This window comes from Capricornis sumatraensis, chromosome 3 (assembly GCF_032405125.1).
Source record: "Capricornis sumatraensis isolate serow.1 chromosome 3, serow.2, whole genome shotgun sequence".
Lineage (NCBI taxonomy): Eukaryota > Metazoa > Chordata > Mammalia > Artiodactyla > Bovidae > Capricornis > Capricornis sumatraensis.
The window spans coordinates 159,689,589-159,710,310 of NC_091071.1; the positions used below are offsets into that span (position 1 = coordinate 159,689,589).

At 41.0% G+C, this 20,722-nt stretch overlaps 1 protein-coding gene across 1 annotated transcript in view; it reads left to right on the plus strand.

Annotated features, from left to right (window-relative positions):
- The window catches only part of RHBDD1 (rhomboid domain containing 1), a 136,882-nt gene that overhangs the window by 27,509 nt on the left and 88,651 nt on the right, over positions 1-20,722 (plus strand). Inside the window, exons 2-3 of the mRNA XM_068968808.1 lie at positions 1,099-1,596; positions 3,503-3,635. Coding sequence (XP_068824909.1) covers positions 1,164-1,596; positions 3,503-3,635 — 566 coding nt within the window. The 5' untranslated portion in view covers positions 1,099-1,163. The remainder of the gene's footprint in view (positions 1-1,098; positions 1,597-3,502; positions 3,636-20,722) is intronic.

Below are 20,722 nucleotides of genomic sequence, written 5' to 3' on the forward strand. Positions count from 1 at the left end.
TCCCAACCCAGGAATCAAACTGGGGTCTCCTGCATTGCAGGTGGATTCTTTACCAGCTAAGCTACCAGGGAAGCCCCCAGTTGGATTTACATATTCATTTTTGGTCAGTTCAACAGGTCTGTTTCTGAGCTGGTCAGTGGCTGCGGCCATCAGGTGACTAGAGCACGTGTCTTCCGTCCTCCAGCAGGCTAGCCCGGACTTGTGTGCATGGTTACACAGGAGGGTTCCAAAAGAGAGCAGAAGTCTTCAAATCACCTTGAAGGCTAGATTCAGAACTAGTGTCCTTTGCTCTTCATTCTGTCAACCAAAGTAGGTCACAAGGTCAGCCCAGGGCATGGAGAAGTAGACCAGTGAACAGGGTGCCCTTTCCTCACTGGTGAATCCAGTTTACCCTTCAAGACCATAACCACACCAGGCTGAGTCGCGGCCTTGGGTCGCGGCTTCCTCTGTCCCTGCATTTAAAACACTGTGTGGCTGCTGTTGGTTTACTTCTTAGTAGAAAATGAGTTCCTTAAAGACAGTGACCATGTTTCAGTCCAGGATTTGACACATAGTGGAACATTTAAAAGAGGAAATTTTTGTGAAAATAAAGCATTCTAGCAGTTAACATCTGGCAAAACAGACTAGATGATATATGTTTGCATTTTAAGACTTGCCAGTGTCGAACAACTTTGGGGCAGACTCTAAAGTATCAACATCGAAATTTCTTTAAAATTAGCATTCTGAGAAGAAATCACTAAGTAGCTGTGTACTATCATTAAATATTTGTGTAGTATCTTTGTCTTTTTGTTAGGTTATAAGTTTTTTTATACAGGAGGCAAGTCACATTTTTATGGCGTGTTTGTCAGAAAAAGCATACCCAGCCATTCACTGGCCCACTGGGATTTGGGATAACCTTTCTCCTTTAGGATGTACAGTGAGGAGAGATGGCAGCCAGTGTCCTGGGAGTTGCTCTGGACGACATGGAATATAAATGTTTCCATTAAATGGGAGATGAGATATATGTAACATAAGCTTATCTTCGGGTGAGCATGTCTTGTCGATGCCCTAATTCTTAATTGGTGGATTTTCATGTGCATTTTTTTAATTGTGTTTTAGATTCAGCTGCCTGTGTATTCCCCAAACCTGACCACGTCTTCCTATCTCCGGCTTGACATCTCACCATGCATCGGAGGTCAAGAGGAGTTAACATCGGGCTGCTTCTGCTCCTTTCTCAAATCTTCCAGGTCGGGATCAACAATGTTCCACCTGTCACCCTGGCAACGTTGGCTCTCAACATCTGGTTCTTCTTGAATCCCCTGAAGCCGCTGCTTAGCTCCTGCCTCAGCGTGGAGAAGTGTTACCAGCAGAAGGACTGGCAACGCCTGCTGCTTTCCCCTATTCACCACGCGGATGACTGGCACTTGTATTTCAATATGGCATCCATGCTGTGGAAAGGAATTCATCTGGAGAGAAGACTGGGGAGTAGATGGTTTGCCTACATCATTGTCACGTTCTCCCTCCTCACTGGGGTTGTGTACCTGTTCTTGGAATTTGCTCTGGCAGAATTTCTAAATGAGCCTGACTTCAAAAGGAATTGTGCTATCGGTTTCTCAGGTAAGGCAGACGCATTTCTAAAGGTAGCCTGCCTGAAGACAGTAAGGGAGGTGCAGCTGTTCTTGTTTTATGAAGTGGGGGTCCCAGCTGGTGAGGGAACTGACATCTGAGTGGCTAAGGACTGCTGGGGCTTGGATTTTGGAGAAGAGGCTGATTGGAGCACAGGAGAGTCATCGATTTTGCTATTTCCCATTACGCTGTGTTATTCATTCTTGGACAGTTCAGACTGTGGTCTGCCCACAGGTGGTTTTGCAGGAAATAGAATTTTGGAAATAGGCCCTGGCTCATTGTGATGGGGCCAGAGAGAGAGATGCACTGGTGTATTTGTGATAGGGAGTTCTCTAACAAGATCAGCAGCCTCTCAATAACGCCATTAAAATAAAGGTACCACACCCTATGATGGCACCTCCTTACCATGATATTCTCTATACATGTGTGTGTGCTCAGTCATGTCTGACTCTTTGAGACCCCATGGACTGTAGCCCACCAGCCTCCTCTGTCTGTGGGATTTCCCAGGCAAGAATACTGGAGCAGGTCGGCATTTCTATCTCCCAAGGGATCTTTCCGACCCAGGAATTGAACCTGAGTCTCTTGCATCTCCTGCTTTGGCAGCTGCATCCTTTACCGCTGCGCCACTTGGGGAGTGGTAAATTGAGCTCTATGCACAATTTATGCTATTTAATTAATGTAACAGGTCCATAGGGAGGTGGCCTTGTGTTGATTTTCTAAGTTAGGAAGCTAAGGCACAGAGAAATCAGTCATAGTTATACACCTCGTAAGTGATGGAGCTGGGGTCTGAACTTAGTTTCCATGACTTAACCACGTGTTACGTTGTCTCTCACTGTTGCCCCTCACTAGTTCTTTTCTTAAATTTTTCTTGAAGGACTGAATTGCCATTGGACTTAAAATAGATCTAAAAATTAGAATGTGAAGGGTAGGAGGGAAATTGTCCTGAAACAGAAGGAAAACAAACCCTTCCCTCTCCTTTCCCTGCTGTCCTTTCCCCTTTCCTCTAAGATACATCTTCATGCATCTAATTGTGTGAGAAGAAAGGAAATAATGCCCTGCCTTCAAGATATCTTTCCATAGGAGTTGGAAAAAAACACATTAATGGTGTTTTTTCAAATTGAGTTAAAAATCACATAGCAGCATACAATTAATGATTTTAAATTCAGTCGCATTTAGTACCATTACTAGTGTGTTATTCCCATTTTGTGTGTTATATATTTAGTAGCATACTCAAAGGAGAAGGCAGTGGCACCCCACTCCAGTACTCTTGCCTGGAAAACCCAATGGGCAGAGGAGCCTGGTAGGCTGCAGTCCATGGGGTCGCGAAGTCGGACACGACTGAGTGACTTCACTTTCACTTTTCACTTTCATGCATTGGAGAAGGAAATGGTAACCCACTCCAGTGTTCTTGCCTGGAGAATCCCAGGGACGAGGGAGCCTGGTAGGCTGCCATCTATGGGGTCGCACAGAGTTGGACACCACTGAAGCGACTTAGCAGTAGCAGCAGCATACTCAAAGTCAGTATGAACCTCTGTTAAGAAACACTGAAGGAGATTTCCCTGGTGGTCCAGTGCTTAAGGCTCCAGGATGCCATTGTAGGGGTTAAGGATGTGATCCCTGGTTAGATTACTAAAGTCCTACATGCTTTTCAGTGCAGCCAAAAGATCAAAGAAAAGAAAAAAAAAAAGAAACATCGAAGGAATGGTTACCTTGAGATTTATCTTTCTGTCAAATTTTGGGTTGACTCGTTATAAGGAATAGAGTATGTTTCAAAGCCAAGAGTTGGATCTAGTCAGATAATCATTTTCACTTCAGTTAGTTTTTTTTTTTTTTTGCCAGTGTTGGTCATCTCTGCATTTGGATTGCTGATATTTGAATGCTCTTTATTCTCTTTTAGGAGTTTTGTTTGCTTTGAAAGTTCTGAACAACCACTGTTGCCCTGGAGGCTTTGTCAACATTTTGGGCTTTCCTGTATCCAACAGATTTGCTTGTTGGGTGGAACTCTTGGCTATTCATTTCATCTCGCCAGGGTGAGTGTTTACTCTTAAAGAATGCAAATGAAGGACCTGATATTCCATGGAGAAAGAATTGTAGTAATAATGAGGTAACCGGTTCTCTTTTACAGTGAGTGAAGTTTGTTCTTTAACTCTAAGGACAGAATACAGTTAATGGTTTTATGTCAGATATTCCTGTGTTTGAATCTTGTCAGCTACTGAGCTGTGTGATTTTGATGTACTTGTCTTATGTGAGTTTCCATTTTCTCACCTTTTAAGTAGAACCTGATACACAGCTTAGGGGGTTAATATTAACCAGCCTGTCAATTAGTTAATTCTAATAATGATAATTCAGAGAGGCAGCTAGAAACCATATAATTTTAAAGATAAAAAATCAACAGATATTTTAGAGGACTAATGCTTTTAAACCACTTTAGTTGTGAATTGTCTTGGTGATTTGATGATAAGCAGAAGATTTTACCCACAGTCTTGCCATATGAACTGGATCAACTCTGCACTGTTTGGGGTGAATTGAAGCACAGGACCCCATTCCCTTTGATTGACCTCCATGTCACTGTGGCTGTGCCAGAAGCTCCTCTGGAACCCTGGAGCTCCAGGGAACACAGTTTGGGAATCCCTGACATCTATAACTTTTCCTCTAAAGATGAGGACAAGGAAATTCAGAAGGCTTGGAGACTCATTGAACAGCTGGTGGTAGATACGAGGCTAGTTAGGATTCCAGCCTTCTGATTCCTGGTCTGAATGTTCCCAGGGGAGTGGGGATGGAGTTGGGGGTTGCTTTTCCACTTTGATTCTTTTCTCTACTTTCTCTTCAGAAAAAGGAATGAATTGTTTTTTATTTCCCTACCTCTTCCACCAGCTGCACTTCTTTTAATCTGTGTAATGCAACTGGAAGCCCATGGTTTGCACATTTATTTTTAAACTCTGGGGACCTGGAAGCTGTTTGGAGAAGGGAGAGATTCAGGAAGGTTCAGAAAGGAGTATGGATATTTTTTGGCTGCTTTTCTTTTCAGTAAGGAGCTCTTTTGTTTTGCTTTTGGTTTTGTGACTATGTTGGGTGTCGTGTACTTTATTGGAGAGTGTTCTCCTTGGGCTGCGTGTCAGGCCAGTAACCTTGAGTCCTTCTTTAATGCTAATTTCCCATCCTGTCAGGGCAGCCTTCGCCAGCTGGTCTGTAAAAGGCAGTGGTGTGGCCACTGAACGCCACTCATTTGCAACTGCATTGTTATCTTGTGACAGTTCCACCAAGAAAGCCTAACAAAATCTTCAAAGTTTTCTTTGAAAAAGGGTCCAGTAATGTGTGTCCCATATCTGAACAGCCCTCTCTATACCTTGTCACTCACAGCTCCCTGACTTGCTTGATGTGACTCGGTTCTCTGTATAGACCAGAGACTCTTGTGTGTGAGGGCAACACCCAACATTCATATGAAAATCACTCCCTCTGGTACTTGAACTTTTATTCTATAATGAATCCACTGAATAGCTGTGCCTTTAATATTCTCATGCAACTATTGCTTAAGACTCTCATCATGCATTTTTATTTTTTAGCAGTAGCAGTCCCCCCACCCCCGTTCCTTTTACATAGAAAAGGCATGGTTGCATTTTTATGTAATATGCTTATTCTGCATGGAGGGACCTGATATTCTAAGCCTGGGAATCAAATGGAATTTCCTTTGAAGTTTGAAAGACTAAATCTTTTGGTTTTTGAAGGTTTGACTACTTTGAATGATAAACTGATGATATCCAAGCATCTCCTTATGTGTGTGTCCAATAGAGACAGAGCTGAGCGCTGGTCTAGGAAACCTAAGAAGGGAGTGCTTCTCTGAGATGGATCTTGGAAGAATGGGAGAAACCAGAGCTCTGGTGTTCCACATTGTTATTCTCCTGGTGGTTGTCAATTAGAATTTTCATTGGGAAAACATTGTAAATCTTTAGAACAAAGCCTGCTTTATTGATGGACTTAATGAGCTGCCCTTTGGGAGGGAAAAAAAAAATCTGCCAAGCAAACATTTATGGCCCTCTGTGTTTTATGAAATCCGCAGAATTAGTAATTTCCCCCAGTTAGGGAGTTTTATGGAGGGAAGCCACTGCAAACAGCCAGCCCTGTGAGGGGTATGGACCTGCACAGCAGGGTGAAGTAACCACTCTTCTTTGCTGGGCCTTTTGCTCTTGATGCTGAAAGCTCAGCTTCTCTGTACACCAATGCTGAATCATATTTCAGAGACTAGTTTTGGGTGAAGTAGAAAAGGATAGTTTTGTTGCTTTGCCAGTCAAAGGGGGACACACAGCAGGTTCAATGTCCTCAAAACCTTGTGTCCTCACTTGGGGAAGATAGAAGTTTTATAGTACATGTTCAAAGAGGGAATGATCAGTCCTGGCCATTTCTTCTGATGAATTGGTGGTGAGGTAAGTAGGAGTCAGCATCATCACCTTTCAGGTCCAACCAGTCTGGGGTCTACAGGCTTGTGGGCAGCGCACTATCCTTAACCATTAACCTCTCCCACTTTGAGCAGGGGTCAGTATCTGCAGAGCACCTCAGAGAGGTTGTGTGTATCCACTGATGGAGAAACAGGACCTTGCCTCAAGGCTGCTCTTGACTGTTTCTCCCTGGCTTTGCATCCTCTCCCTTCCCTGATTAACAGCTGCTTGAATCCGCCCACTGGGACTCCGGGAAGGTCCTGGAGGCTGAATGAAGGCTGTTTCCTATAGTCAAAGAAACGGGACACAGAGGCCTTGTGCCCAGAAGCCCCGCAGGCCCCTGCACGGTGTCCCTGTCACAGTTCCTGTGTGTGGCATGTGTCAGTGACAGCTGTGCCTGTTTCCTTTCCCTGTGTGTCCTGGGTCCCCGCTCGGTGGTTGTGTCTGAAGAAGTGACCCTGCTTCTAAGGTGGCACAGGCAGGAGGAGATTCCAAAATTCTAATTTTCACCTTAAAGCTCAAATTTTATTGACAATAGATACCACTGGGTTTTTGTGGGGTTTTTTTTGGAGGCTCGCATTGTTTATTTTTAAGAAAATGCGTGCCATTTTCCATTTATTTAACCATGGGCAGTCAGTTTTTCTTTTGAGTAAGTCTGATGAGGGAGAGTTCATAAAAACAGTAGCCAGTTCATCTCACAGCTCAACCAACCACACTGGTGCTTCACTGGGAGATAAGCACCTTAGTTGGATATAGAGTTGAAGTGCTTTTTGCCTATTTCCCATTTTGTTACATAGCATATGAAAAAGATGTATGCTTTTTAAGGAATTAAAATTTTACTATTTATCAAGGATATTCTTAAGCAAAGCTTCCATTTTTCTCTTTGAGTGTGAATCTGTGGCTGTGAGACACACAGCAACTCCTGATATTTTTTTGGAGTCATTGCTTGATTCACTTGATTCAAGCAGCCAAGACACAGCGGTTGTACCCCTCATTGCTTTTATGTTGTTTAGTTGCTAAGTCTTGCCCAGCTGTTTGCAACCCCCTGGACTGCAGCCTACCAGCCTCATCTGTCCATGGCATTTCCCAGCATGAATACTGGAGTGGGTTGCCATTCCATTCACCGGGGATCTTCCCCACTCAGGGATCAGATCCCTGTCTCCTTCATTGGCGGATTCTTTACCCCTGAGGCACCAGGGAAGCTCTTGTTGCTTTTATATCATTAATGAAAATGCCAGTACATAGGAAAGGGCAAATAATGCCTCAGTATTCTTATGAAAATAGTTTTGACTTCATGAACTGCTGGAAGGGCCTCTGGGACCTCCCATGGTCCATGGAGCCCACTTTGGGAATCACTGCTCCCAGCTCTCAGGCTGCCTCTCTGGCATCGCACTTGGCTGTGTCTTAACTTGTATGAACGGAAAGATGGTAGCTTCATGCAGCCAGGGCTGGGAGAGAAAGGGAAGCAGTAAAGTATGCAAGAACACATGTAACCATTGAAATCGCTGATTAACAATTCCTAATTACCCTGAACTGTTAATGCTTTGTCAGGAGAGCGGCCACTTGTCTCTCTCATTAAAGGGACTGATTATAAGTTCTGTTCCACAAGAACTTAGATGCAGGGAACTCCCATCCTACTTTGAATTCTCTCCTTGCTTACATTTTGTGATAAGGTGCTTCTGGCATATTCATCTACAATGCAACATGCATGTTCTTTCTTCTCCAGCAGTGCTGAGATAGGGAACATAAAAGGCATACCTTATGTTTGAGTGCCAGTTGACACCTCTGTGGAGTTAGCTTCGTAGCAGTCTGTTGGATTTTTGCCTTGGGAATTAGGAATGAGGTTGAGGAATAACAATTTGGATGATGATGGTTACACCATCTCCTGTCCCATGTGTTCTTTTAGAACTTCACTTAGAGATGGCATCCGGGGCTCCTGGCCCTGAATTGAGTGGGTTTGTGGCTCATTGCAGTCAGTAGATGGCAGGAGAAGAGCCACGTTACTTCTGAAGCAAGAGTCCTTTGCCTTATGAGCGGCCACACTGGCCTGTGGAGCCCACATTCCCTGGTTCCCCTGTGCTGTGAGGAAGCAGCACACAACACGTGAGTGAGTGGCTGTTAGATATAGCCGTGTGTCAGCCCAGCCTCAACATGGTGGGGCCGAGACTGCCACCCGTGTGCTTCCTGAATTCCTGACCCACAGAATCTGCAAGTGGAAGAAAGCAAGTGTTGTTTTATGCCTCTGCATGTGGGGAGATTTGTCTCCTGTGTAATGCCAGACAGGTGAATGAAAAAGAAGTGGGGAAAGTAGAATGAAAAGCAAAGGAGTACAAAGGACAGTGTGGGAGGGGGTCTGGAGTGAAAGTGGAAGAGAGCCAAGGAGGGCGGCTGGGGGAGGCGTGCACGCTGGGCTGCTGGGGTACCATGGGTCACAGCAGCATCACCCATCAGGTAACAGGGCTTTACAGCAGTGGTTGGCACCTGTGGGTTCTAATCCTTTAAAGGGTTCTGAAATCAGTGTAGTGAGACCCAAGCAGTGTTTGAAAGAGAGAGGAAGGAAGAGAGGAAGGAAGGAAGGGAGAGGGGAAAGGAAAGAGAAAGACAGACTAGTGCTGAGTGTGGTAAGGGTGTTGTTTCCAGGCACTTTTGTTTTAAGTGTCTGTGTGCTGCATTTCTCAAGTGTATTTTTGGTGTGGGACACAGGACAAAAATTTGGGGAGGTGCTGCTTTAAAGCAGCTATTAGTTGCTTAAACTAGAGTTAAACGCATTTACTCCAAGGTCAGGGACATTTATTATCTTCAGTGGAAGAACATTAGATTGGCAGGTCTTGAGGGGCAATGAGAATGGGCTGTGATGACAGATTTCTGCCAATTTATTATTTTTCATTAGAATAAGTATTAATTTGCAAGGCTTATCAATTAATAATATGTCTGCTCTAGCTGTCTATATGAATATGTGTGCTAACAGATTTAGACTTCACCTACCTAAATCAGAATTGCTAGTTAACGATTGCTCAGTTATAAACATTATTCTTAAAAATCCTTTGGAATTCAAGAGAAAGGGTTAATCTAGAGCAAAGGAGACAATGAAGTATAAAAGTTAACACATTTTCCCCAAAAGTGCAACATTCCTTTCCAAGCTTTTTAATGTATTGATAGATTTATTTCCAATAGCTTAGTAGAAAATAAAACCCAAATGAATATAGGGTTAAAATACACCTTGGGAGTTTGTGTAAACAAGCAAATGACAAATGGGTAAATCCAATGAAGCCCAAGTTAATTGTGCTTTGGAGAGAAAGCTCCTTTAACAAGATGGGCACGTACACACTGCTATATTTAAAACCGATTACCAACAAGGACCTGCTGTATAGCACAGGGAACTCTGCTCAATGTTATGTGGCAGCCTGGATGGGAAGGGAGTTTAGGGGAGAATGGATACATGTATATGCGGCCTTCTCCCTTACTGTTCACCTGAAACGGTCACAACATTGTTAATTGGCTATACTCCAATCCAAAGTAAAAAGTTTTAAAAAATGGCCTGATGGATGAGAGCTAAGGAGGAAGCGTGGTCTTCTCAGGGCCAGGGAGGGTAGTGGCAGCTCACTGAGAGGAGAGACGGCTGCTGTAAGACATTCCTGTTTTTCAAGTGTGGGTTAAACTGTTTTTTTCAAGAAGTTATACCAATTCATTATGTCATTTTTGTCAGTTTTAATGCAAATTGACCTGTATTGGAGGGGCCATAATTTTTTTTTTTTTAAACCCACTTTTTTAGTAGGTATAATGTATTGTTGCCAGGTTGTTTGGTGTGCTTGGGTATGTGTGTATATACGAATGTATTTATTGGCCAGGGTGAGCGTTTTCTGAAGCATTGTTTTTCTGTTTATATTATACGGTGACATCTTTTATTTTGTATCTACTGGCATGGTTGCATTTTTCTACTAAAGTTGGATGACACATGTATATAGAATTGATACTCACCCTCTGTTTTATTTCATGGAAGCATGTTTTCACAGCCTGTGAGTCAACATTCCAAGACTCTCCTGAGCAGATTGTTCTTCTGCATTCCTTGGGTGTCCATTTATACATTTCCTTCCTTCTGTCTTTACAGGCTCCCATAAAGGAAAGTTATATGAGTTACGGAAAAGAGTGAGTTAGTTTGTTTGTCTCCCAGGAGGGCTTGCAGTTGAACAGAGCTCAGTGAGAGCAGTGCTTAACGAAAGCAGTGATTCCCTTGGGTTAGGTTTTATGAGATGAGAATGAGAACTTTGGAGGCAGAGAACTTTCCCTCCCATTAGGACTGGAACTTTCTGAGGGACAAAGGAGTGTATAAATGTTTTCCCTAGCTCTGGAGTCCAAGCTTGTGGCAAGAGAGAAGGCCTGGCCTTGTCCTGGACAGCTGAGCCATCCCTGACCACTTACCAAGAGCCTCAAGCTAAATAGGAACTGCATCAAGAGCAGAAAAGAGTTTTATCTGACTACTGTGTTTTCTTCTTTTTTTTCTGAGAGATTTAGTGTTAACAGTTTCTTTTAAAATCTGGTTATATTACCTAAAGAATTAAACTGAAAATAAAACAGTAGCCAAATGAAAGTGTAACCTAATTTCTCAGCTCCTAATTGAAAAACAGTATATTCATGCCTGCATGGCATGGCTCATAGCTTCATTGAGTTGCTCAAGCCCCTTCGCCTTGATAAGGCTGTAATCCATGAAGGGGTATTCACTGTAGGAAAGTTCAAAATATATACAGATAAAGAACACAAATTGCCCATAATCTCCTACCCTCCTAGAAAACTACTTGCAGCGTTCTGCCATTGCACCCCTCCCCTCATACTCAATTCTGTTTCCTACTCTCTTGTTTAACTTGTTACAAGCACAGCTCTTCAGAAGCCTGTTTTAATGGCTGTATAATGATTCGTGTTGTAGTTTCCTTATTTTCTCATTCACTAATTTTACATGCTAATTTTATTACCTAATCATCCAAATTACAAGTGAGAATGTTTATTAAAGTATTAGTTGCTAGTCTTGGCTCCCAGATCTGAATATGTCCTTGGAGTAGATTTCCAGAATCAGTTCATGGGTTTGAACTATTTTTCATGGCTCTTTTATACATATTACTATCTTGTTTTCTCCAAGTGTGTTCTCATTTACAGCCCACCAACAGCATATGGGAGTGCCTACTTCCCCACTTCTTGACCAGACTAAATATTTGCTATATTTTTTTAATTTATACATAACAAAAGTTGTTCCCTTTCTGTTGTTTATAATCTTTTGTTAGTGAAATGGGACAACTTTTTATTCCTTTTTAGTAAGTTTTATTTCCTTGTTCATGACTTATCTTTGTGTCCCCAACATACTTTCAAGATGCTACACAACTTAGTGACTGAACAATAAGAATAAGTTAATTGTTTATTGTTAATGAGTGGTGATACTGAATTTCAAGGGGTTCTTATTGGATTATATATACTAAGGGACCTTAAGGAGAAGGCAGTGGCAGCCCATTCCAGTACTCTTGCCTGGGGAATCTCATGGACAGAGGAGCCTGGTGGGCTGCAGTCCATGGGGTCGCTAAGAGTCAGACACGACCGAGTGACTTCACTTTCACTTTTCACTTTCATGCACTGAAGAAGGAAATGGCAACCCACTCCAGTACTCTTGCCTGGAGAATCCCATGGACGGGGGAGCTTGGCGGGCTGCAGTCCATGAGGTCTCACAGAGTCGGACACGACTGAAGCGACTCAGCAGCAGCAGCAGCAGGGACCTTAAGTACACACTAGTTTTAAATTCTGTGAATAATAACTTGGGGCTTCCCTGATGGCTCAGCAGTAAAAAATTAACTTGTAACAGAGGAGACTTGGTTGATCCCTGGGTCAGGAGGATCCTCTGGAGAAGGAAATGCCAACCCACTCCAGTATTCTTGCCTGGAGAATCCCATGGACAGAGGAGCCTGGTGGGCTACAGTCCATGGGGTTGCAAAGAGCTGGACGTGACTGAACAGGCACACACAAATAATAACTTAGACAATGTTTATGGGGATTTTTTTGTCTGATATTAATTGATAAAGACTTAAATTATAGCTAAGGACAGAAAGTCTTTTACACTGAAAATAAGAAATCTGATAGGTTGCTTTAGGAGTAGACTGAAGACAGGTTTTACCTATTTGTATGTTTGTTTTAAATAAATAAATTTTACTTTTCAGAATAGCCTTAGATTTACAGAAAAAATTGTAAAGAGATACAGAAAGTTCCCCCATAACTTGCACCCAGTTTCATCTAATTTTGACATCTTAACATCATGTATGGATATGAGAATTGGACTTTAAAGGAAGCTGAGCACCGAAGAATTGATGCTTTTGAACTGTGGTATTGGAGAATACTCTTGAGAGTCCCTTGGACTGCAAGGAGATCCAGCCAGTCCATCCTAAAGAAAATCAGTCCTGAATATTCATTGGAAGGACTGATGTTGAAGCTGAAACTCCAATACTTTGGCCACCTGATGCAAAGAGCTAACTCATTTGAAAAGACCTTGATGCTGGGAAAGATTGAGGGCAGGAAGAGAAGGGGAGGACAGAGGATGAGATGGTTGGATGGCATTACTGACTCAGTGGGCATGAGTTTGAGTAAACTCCGGGAGATGGTGATGGACAGGGAGGCCTGATGTGCTGCGGTCTATGGGGTCACAAAGACTTGGACACGACTGAGTGACTGAACTGAGCTGAACATTAGTATGGTATATTTGTTACAGTTGATGATCCAATATAACACATTATTATTACCTAAACTTCTTTATACAGATTTCCCTAGTTTCTACCTGATGTCCTTTTTCTGTTATAGGTTCTTAACTGGACTCCTATGTGACATTTCATGTCTCCTTAGGCTCCTTTGTTAATCAGCTTGGGCAGTCATAACAAATTACTATAGATTGGATGGCTTGAATAACAGAATTTAATTTTCTCACTGTTCTAGAGGCTAGAAGTTCAAGATTAAGGTGCCAGCATGGTTGGTGTCTAGCAAGGAGTCTCTTCCTAGCTTATAATGGCTATCTTCTTACTGTGTCTTCACATAACAAAGAGATACCGAAAGAGAGAGAGCATGCAACCATCATGACCTTACCTAAACCTCATTCTCTCCCAGAGGTCCCATCTCCAGCTGTTTTCACAGTGGGAGCAAGGGCTTCAACATACGGATTTGGGTAGGGACAAAATTCAGTCCATAGCAGCTCCTCTTGGCTGTGACAACTGGTTTTATTTTTAACGAAGAGTTCAGTTCAGTTCAGTCACTCAGTTGTGTCTGACTCTTTGCGACCCCATGAACCGCAGCACGCCAGGCCTCCCTGTCCGTCACCAACTCCCAGAGTCTACCCAAACCCATGTCCATTGAGTCAGTGATGCCATCCAACCATCTCATCCTCTGTCCTCCCCTTCTCCTCCTGCCCTCAATCTTTCCCAGCATCAGGGTCCTTTCAAATGAGTCAGCCCTTCGCATGAGGTGGCCAAAGTATTAGAGTTTCAGCTTCAACATCAGTCCTTCCAATGAACACCCAGGGCTGATCTCCTTCAGAATGGACTGGTTGGATCTCCTTGCAGTCCAGGGGACTCTCAAGAGTCTTCTCCAACACCACAGTTCAAAAGCATCAATTCTTCGGTGCTCAGCTTTCTTTATAGTACAACTCTCACATCCATACATGACCACTGGAAAAACCAGAGCCTTGACTAGATGGACCTTTGTTGACAAAGTAATGTCTCTGCTTTTTAATATGCTGTCTAGGTTGGTCATAGTTAGCTATTTTTCCTAAATGTCCATGTGTATAAGCATTGACTTCTTTGATTTGCCCTCTTGTGATTCAGAAGCAGTGTTCAGCTAACGATTGGCATGGTTTCTAAGCAAGTTTTTTGTTTTCTTTTTTTCTTTAATTTATCTTAATTGGAGGCTGATTGCTTTACAATATTCTGGTGGTTTTTGCCATACATTGACATGAATCAGCCACGGGTGTACATGTGTCCCTCATCCTGAACCGCCATTCCTCTAAGCAAGTTTTAATTTAGGTGTATGAACATATATTATCTTTTCTTAAATGGCACTGCTGTGGTTCCATCGTAAGATGTGCACATCATACACAGAGGTAGATATGAGAAATTTCCATCCCAACTAGAGCACACTAGCGTGGAGGACTCCTGCTGTTGGTAAATTACTCAGACCTTGTTTCAGACCTGCTTCACCCAATTGGTTGGCTCAGAATAACAGAGAAGAACAGTAGGCAGAAATGAGGAAGCAGCTGTTTTTCCAGTTGAGCGCAGAGTTGTCTGGAATAAGGTTCACTGCGCAGGTTGAAACTAATTGGCCATCATGCTGTGATGTAATTGTGGGTTTGTGGATGATAATACCTACCTAATCTGTACTTAACTAACTAGGCTTGTTAATGATCAATTCTGGTGACTTGGTGACAGGTGCAAGGCTTGGGTTTACTATATTGACTGTCTCAGGTAATGATGACTACAAGTTAGTTTTAAAAGATGAAATTTTTTAAAAATTAAAAAAGTCATATGCCAAAAGTTAATAGATGCATCTTATTAAATTAAAGAGCCCTGTGTAATATGTGTTTTACAGGAAAAGGTGTTTTTTAATCTGAAAAGTTAATTACCAATTGCAGCAATTATTTTGAGTTGATTGTTTTCTTACTAATAGTTTTTTCATTAAAAACATGAGCCCTGTGAAGTAGAGTACATTTATTTCCCTTGGGAGTATCAGTATTTAGAATGTGTACTTTGGTCTACTTGGATCTTTTTTTCAGGAGACATTTATTGGAGATAAATGTTACACAGTTCACTCTCACCTAATAAGATGATAAATCACATCTCTGGAGATTTTGTGGTGTATTTACTTAATTCTTCCGATTTCAGTATAAGAAGGAATGTTTTTAAATAGAAAGTTCTTTATATTTGCTAATTTTCCCCTCCTCTTCTGCAGGATTAAATGATTTTTAGTTAAAAGTCTTGGGAGTTAAATAGTCAAGAGGACTGTTTTCCATTTACATTCAGGTTTGGTTTAAATTATGTGAAATGAAGACAGTCGGTGCTATGAATTGAAATCATTAATGCATCAATTATTCCATGATAACCAGCTGAGAACAGGCTGCAGACTACATGAATGTTCCTTCCATTTCAGCTTGGCTTCTCATTAGCTTATATGAGAGATAAAATAATTTGATTCTAATTTATCTTTCTTTAAATGGACATTGTTCCCCTCTGAATTCAAGAGGAGAGCATTTTAATTTTGCAGCTGTTTATAACACACAGGTCAAATAAATAACAAATTTTATTTCCAGCAATATATGTCTCCTTTATGATTTATATTACCATAGTTTCTTGATTCTAAGACATACTTTTTCCCCCTGCATCTTTTTAGGGCAAAATAAGCCATGAACATAATAAAGATAACATCATAAATCTGTGGGGATAATAAGGGTTATTTAGCAAATGGTACTTGAAGAAGAGTTTAACCATTTGGAAGAAACTGTTGTTGTTCAACTTATAGTTTTAATTCAGTATACCCTAAAACAACTTTCATATAGATTATGTTTAGAAGATTTTAAAAATAGCATCTGAAAAATGTCTAAGAAATTTCAGTGAGGTAAATATTTCAGGTCTTGAGAAGAAACTTCTAAACATAAAAAATAACATAATCTCAAATGTAGGTAAAAGCAATTTTCTCTAGGTCCAAATATATTGTTAGTTAAAAGACCAAAAATATATTAGAAATATATTTGGAAAAAGAAGATCATATTTTTGTGGTAAATAGTACTAACTATAAGAAAAAGTCCATCAATAGACTGTAAACAGAAAAAAAAAAGAATGCGTGACCTAATAAATGTATGACAAAAATTCATGATTGACCAAATAATGAATGTTAAAATAATGGGCTATTTTACTTATTTAACCAAGAAGACTAAAAGATTTTCACTGTTGTTAAGAGTTTGGTGAAATGAGAGTTTACATAAACTTCTGCTGGTGCTGTATCTTGGTATAAACTTTCTGAAAAGCCATTTGGTGAGATGTATTGAAAGATGCAAAATGTTTATACCCTTTAATTTAGTAATTACTTTTCTAGGAAACTGTCCAAATTAGAAATAACAGTAAATACAAAAAATGATAGATGTAAACGTATTTATTGTCATAAAGTGTTGGAAAATTGGAAACCACTTAACAACCCAATAATAGGTAAATGGTTAAATGATAATGTAGTAGAATATTATATAGCCATTAAAATGCTATTTTCAGAGATTATCTTAATAGAATTGGAAGATCCTCAAGTTGAGTAGAAGGTAGAATACAATGTATTACATGTGATGTGGTTTCAATTTTTTTTTTTCCAAACTAAGAATAGTCACAAAAAGGGCTAAGGAAAAACAGATAACAATATTATTAGTGTTATGGAATTTTATCATTTTTCTTTAACTGTTTTTTGGTCAGATTCTCTATAGTGAGCATGCGTTATTTATGTGGAAAGACTTGAGTTATTAAAATATAAACAGCATATTTGCATGATCCTTAACTTTCTCATTCCTCCCAAGTTCCAGGAGGGCAGAGCTATCATCTGTCCTGTTCTCTGCGTATCCTCAGTGTCTACAGTAGTGCTTGGTACATCATAGTTACTCAGTAAAATGTACATTTGTTGAATAAAGACACTTTGAGGTGACTAGCCCTATTAAAGATAATAGGCAAAGTGTAAGTTGAGTTACTGACCTTGTGTAGAAGTCTAGCGTGGAAAGAAATCAGATGTAAAACCTGAGTGCCGAGTAAGAAGGCAGCGTTCATTCAAATGGGCAAAGAGAAAATAACATTCAGGAGGCTTGAGAGGCAGCTCAACAATGGGGCTAGAATGGTGGAAGTGCCCCTGGGCTCATCTCATCCTCCTGAGAGACCACACGTTCCTTCATCAGATACTGAGATAAACAGGGACTGTGCACCGGCTACAAAGCTAGCTTTAATCACCTGTAAAACTGCAGAGATTTTATAGGCTATATTATCTGATCACAAAGTAATGGTAAGGACTTTAAAAACTAAATATGAGGGGCATCCCTGGTGGTCCAGTGGCTAAGACTCTGAGCTCCCAATGCAGGGGGCCTGGGTTCCCTGGTTGGGAAACTAGATCCCACATGCTGCCACTAAGACTTGGTGCAGCTAAATACATAAATACTTAGCGGGGGTAAAAGACTGAATATGAGTAAAAGGAAAAAAAAAATCCTAATAATTATTCATAATCACTTGGAAATTTAAATAACTCCCTGATGAAGAGGAAATGATAATTTAAAAAAAAAAACCTTTAGAAATGAATAGTTGGAGCACTCCATATCCAACCCTTAAGTTCTTTTTATAAGAAAGTTTTTTAAAAAGCTTTAAAAGGTCAATAAATGAAGTCCTCATCTTAAACTAGATAAGGAATCAATACAAGATTAAGGAAAGATGGAATTGATAAAAGTAAAACTTTTTTAAAGAAAAAAATAGATAACTGGAGGGCAATATCTTTAAAAAGACAAATGGGCTAACCTGTGGCAGGCTTAATTAGGAAACTTAGAAGGAAAATTTGAAACAGTAGATATGAAAAAGATGTAAGCATAGATATGAAGGAAGCTGGATCAACTTTCAAATGGATGTATGTTTTCATAAACTTTTTTTCCTGTATTAAGAGATAGCTTTTTTGATTATTAAAATTTTAGATTCATTAAACCCAAAATTTCTTTATAAAAGAAAACATTATGGAACAAATAATATGGATATGTAATTTTTTACAAGTCTCTGAGTTTCCAAGAGGTATTCCAACATCAGTATTGCATCCAACCTTGTAGAATTTATTTGATGAGATCTTACCAAGTGTCAGTTTGTGAGGACTTAAATCCTGTAACTTTGGAGGGAAGATGTCCCAGTGTAGCTGACATTGCACAGATTTTTGTTTGTTTGTTTAGAACTTCTTGTTTTAGTGGCCATGTGGGACTTTAGCTCCCCAACCAAGGATCAAACCATTCCCGCTGCTGTGGAGGCACAGGGTCTTAGCCGCTGGACCACCAGGGAAGTCCTGACATTGTGCAGATTTTGATGAACCAGCTGATTTTACTTGGAGGGTGGCATGCATTCATTGAATGATATAAACCAAGTAACTTGAACTCTGAACAAAGGCTTGCATTGCTTCCTGTTCCTCTCCAGTGGTTTTGTGAAGTGTGATGCTCCAGCAAGTAAAAATACTTGAGGACTTGATAATGAAAGACTGTATACAGAGTCTGCCTCTCTAGCACATATTTTTATAGATGTTGAAAACGTTGTTGTCAAATGGTATTTTAAAAACTGTCAGGTGTGTGTGTTTTTCAAATGAGTTTTAAATAATTCAGTACTATGCAGGCGGTAGAAAAACGGCTTTATAAACTTGCAGTGCTCTTTTGTACTGAATATACAAGTAGAGTCTATGAATTAAAAATGAACACTATCCAATCCATCTTTTTACTAATAACCAGTGTAGTGTTGATGGAAATTCACTGTTACTGTTTTTTCTTTGTTTTTTCCCATTTCTTCATTTTCCCATTAGAAAATTGCCTTGAAGTTATTGAAGCATAGGTATCTTGTGTGTGTGTGTGTGTGTGTGTGTTCTGTCGTGTCTGACTCTTTTGCGACCCCATGACTGTAGCCCTCCAGGCTCCTCTGTCCATGGGATTCTCCAGACAAGAATACTGGAGTGGGTTGCCATTTCCTCTTCCAGGGGCTCTTCTCCACCCAGGGATTGAACCTGTGTCTCTTGTGTCTCCGGCACTGGCAGGCGGGTTCTTTACCACTTTGTCACCTGGGAAGCCATCATGTGTATTTATGGTGAAATAGGTTTCTAACAGGAGCAGTGTCGGTTTGTCTATCCTGATGGCTTACTCCCGGCAGGCTCCTTCCCTTTTCTTTCCTCTTGTGTGCTGCTGACTGAGGGCTGAGGAAAGAGTCCATGTGGAAGATAGTTCACTTTGAGTAAGTGTCAGAGTCCTCAGAGCTTGCCCATTCAGACAGTTCGTGTCTGAGTAATCTTGTGGAATAGTAAAAGTCCTCTCCTTGATTCGAGAGTCTAATTGGGAGTAAAAAAGTAAGGGTCATGGATTATTATGAGTCTTCACCACATTTCTCATTGATTTATCACTGCGCTCATATTTCTCCTGATCTCATCCAGGAAAGCTCATCCCTGGGAAAAGCTAAGTGACATGCATCATCCTGTGTACAGTTCTTCTTCCTGCCCATAAAGAATTATAGGTTTTCTGAAGGCAGAAGAATTTTCTTCATGATGGTCATTATTATGGCTCATATTTGATTTTGTTTCCCTCAGGTGTTTTGCACTAATAATAGTTGTATTAGTCATGTTCTAAAAAGATGCTTACACCTTGGAAGAAAAGCAATAACCAACCTAGACAGCATATTAAAAAGCAGAGATATTACTTGGCCAACAAAGGTCCATCTAGTCAAGGCTATGGTTTTTCCAGTAGTCATGTAAGGGTATGGATGTGAGAGTTGGACTATAAAGAAAGCTGAGCACTGAAGAATTGATCTTTTGAACTATGGTTTGGAGAAGACTCTTAAGAGTACCTTGGACAGCAAGGAGATCCAACCAGCCCATCCTAAAGGAAATCAGTCCTGAATATTCATTGGAAGGACTGATGCTGAAGCTGAAACTCCAATACTTTGGCCCCTGATGTGAAGAGCTGACTCATTTGAAAAGACTCTGATGCTGAGAAAGATTGATGGGGCGAGGAGAAGGGGATGACAGAGGAAGAGATGGTTGGATGGCATTGCCAACTCAATGGGCATGAGTTTGAGTAAACTCTGGGAGTTGGTGATGGACAGGGAGGCCTGGTGTGCTGCAGTCCGTGGGATCGCAAAGAGTCGGACATGACTAAGCAACTGAACTGAACTGAGTCATGTTCTGAAGTTGTCAGATCTCTAATCTGAGAACCTCAGAGTTAGGCATTAAATGGCTTTCATGGCAAAAGATTTAAGGTGTATTTGTCAGGATGGAAAAATGACCGTAAAGTCACAGTGGTTGAAAACACCTGTCTTTAAGCTCTTTTGCGTTGTAGCAGTTTTAGGGCAAATTTTAAAGATTTGCCCTGCTGCTGCTGCTAAGTCGCTTCAGTCGTGTCCAACTCTGTGCGACCCCATAGACGACAGCCCATCAGGCTCCACCATCCCTGGGATTCTCCAGGCAAGAACACTGGAGTGGGTTGCCATTTCCTTCTCCAAAAGATTTGCCCTAAGAAATGGTAAAAGTTCAGGTAAAATTCATAAATTCCACTTCAGTGTCTCTCTCAGTGCACCACATATGATTGCTATCAAGATTGCTATCAAATGTCTTGAGCAGACTGATTATATACTGTTTAACACACATCCTTTGTAATGGTGTTTCAGATAATACAAGACTGACTCATTCTGAGTACAGTAGGGACCCCCTTCTGAGTAAATATATTCCGAGACCCACAGTGGATGCCTGAAATCAGGGATCATGCTGTACCCTATATGAATGTTCTTCCTCTACATACATACCTAGGATAAAGCTCAATGTATAAATTAGACACAAAGATTAATTATTGTTGTTGCTGTTGTTCAGTTGCCAAGTCACGTCCAAATCTTTGCAACTCCATGGACGGCAGCATGCCAAGCTTCCCTGTCGCTCAC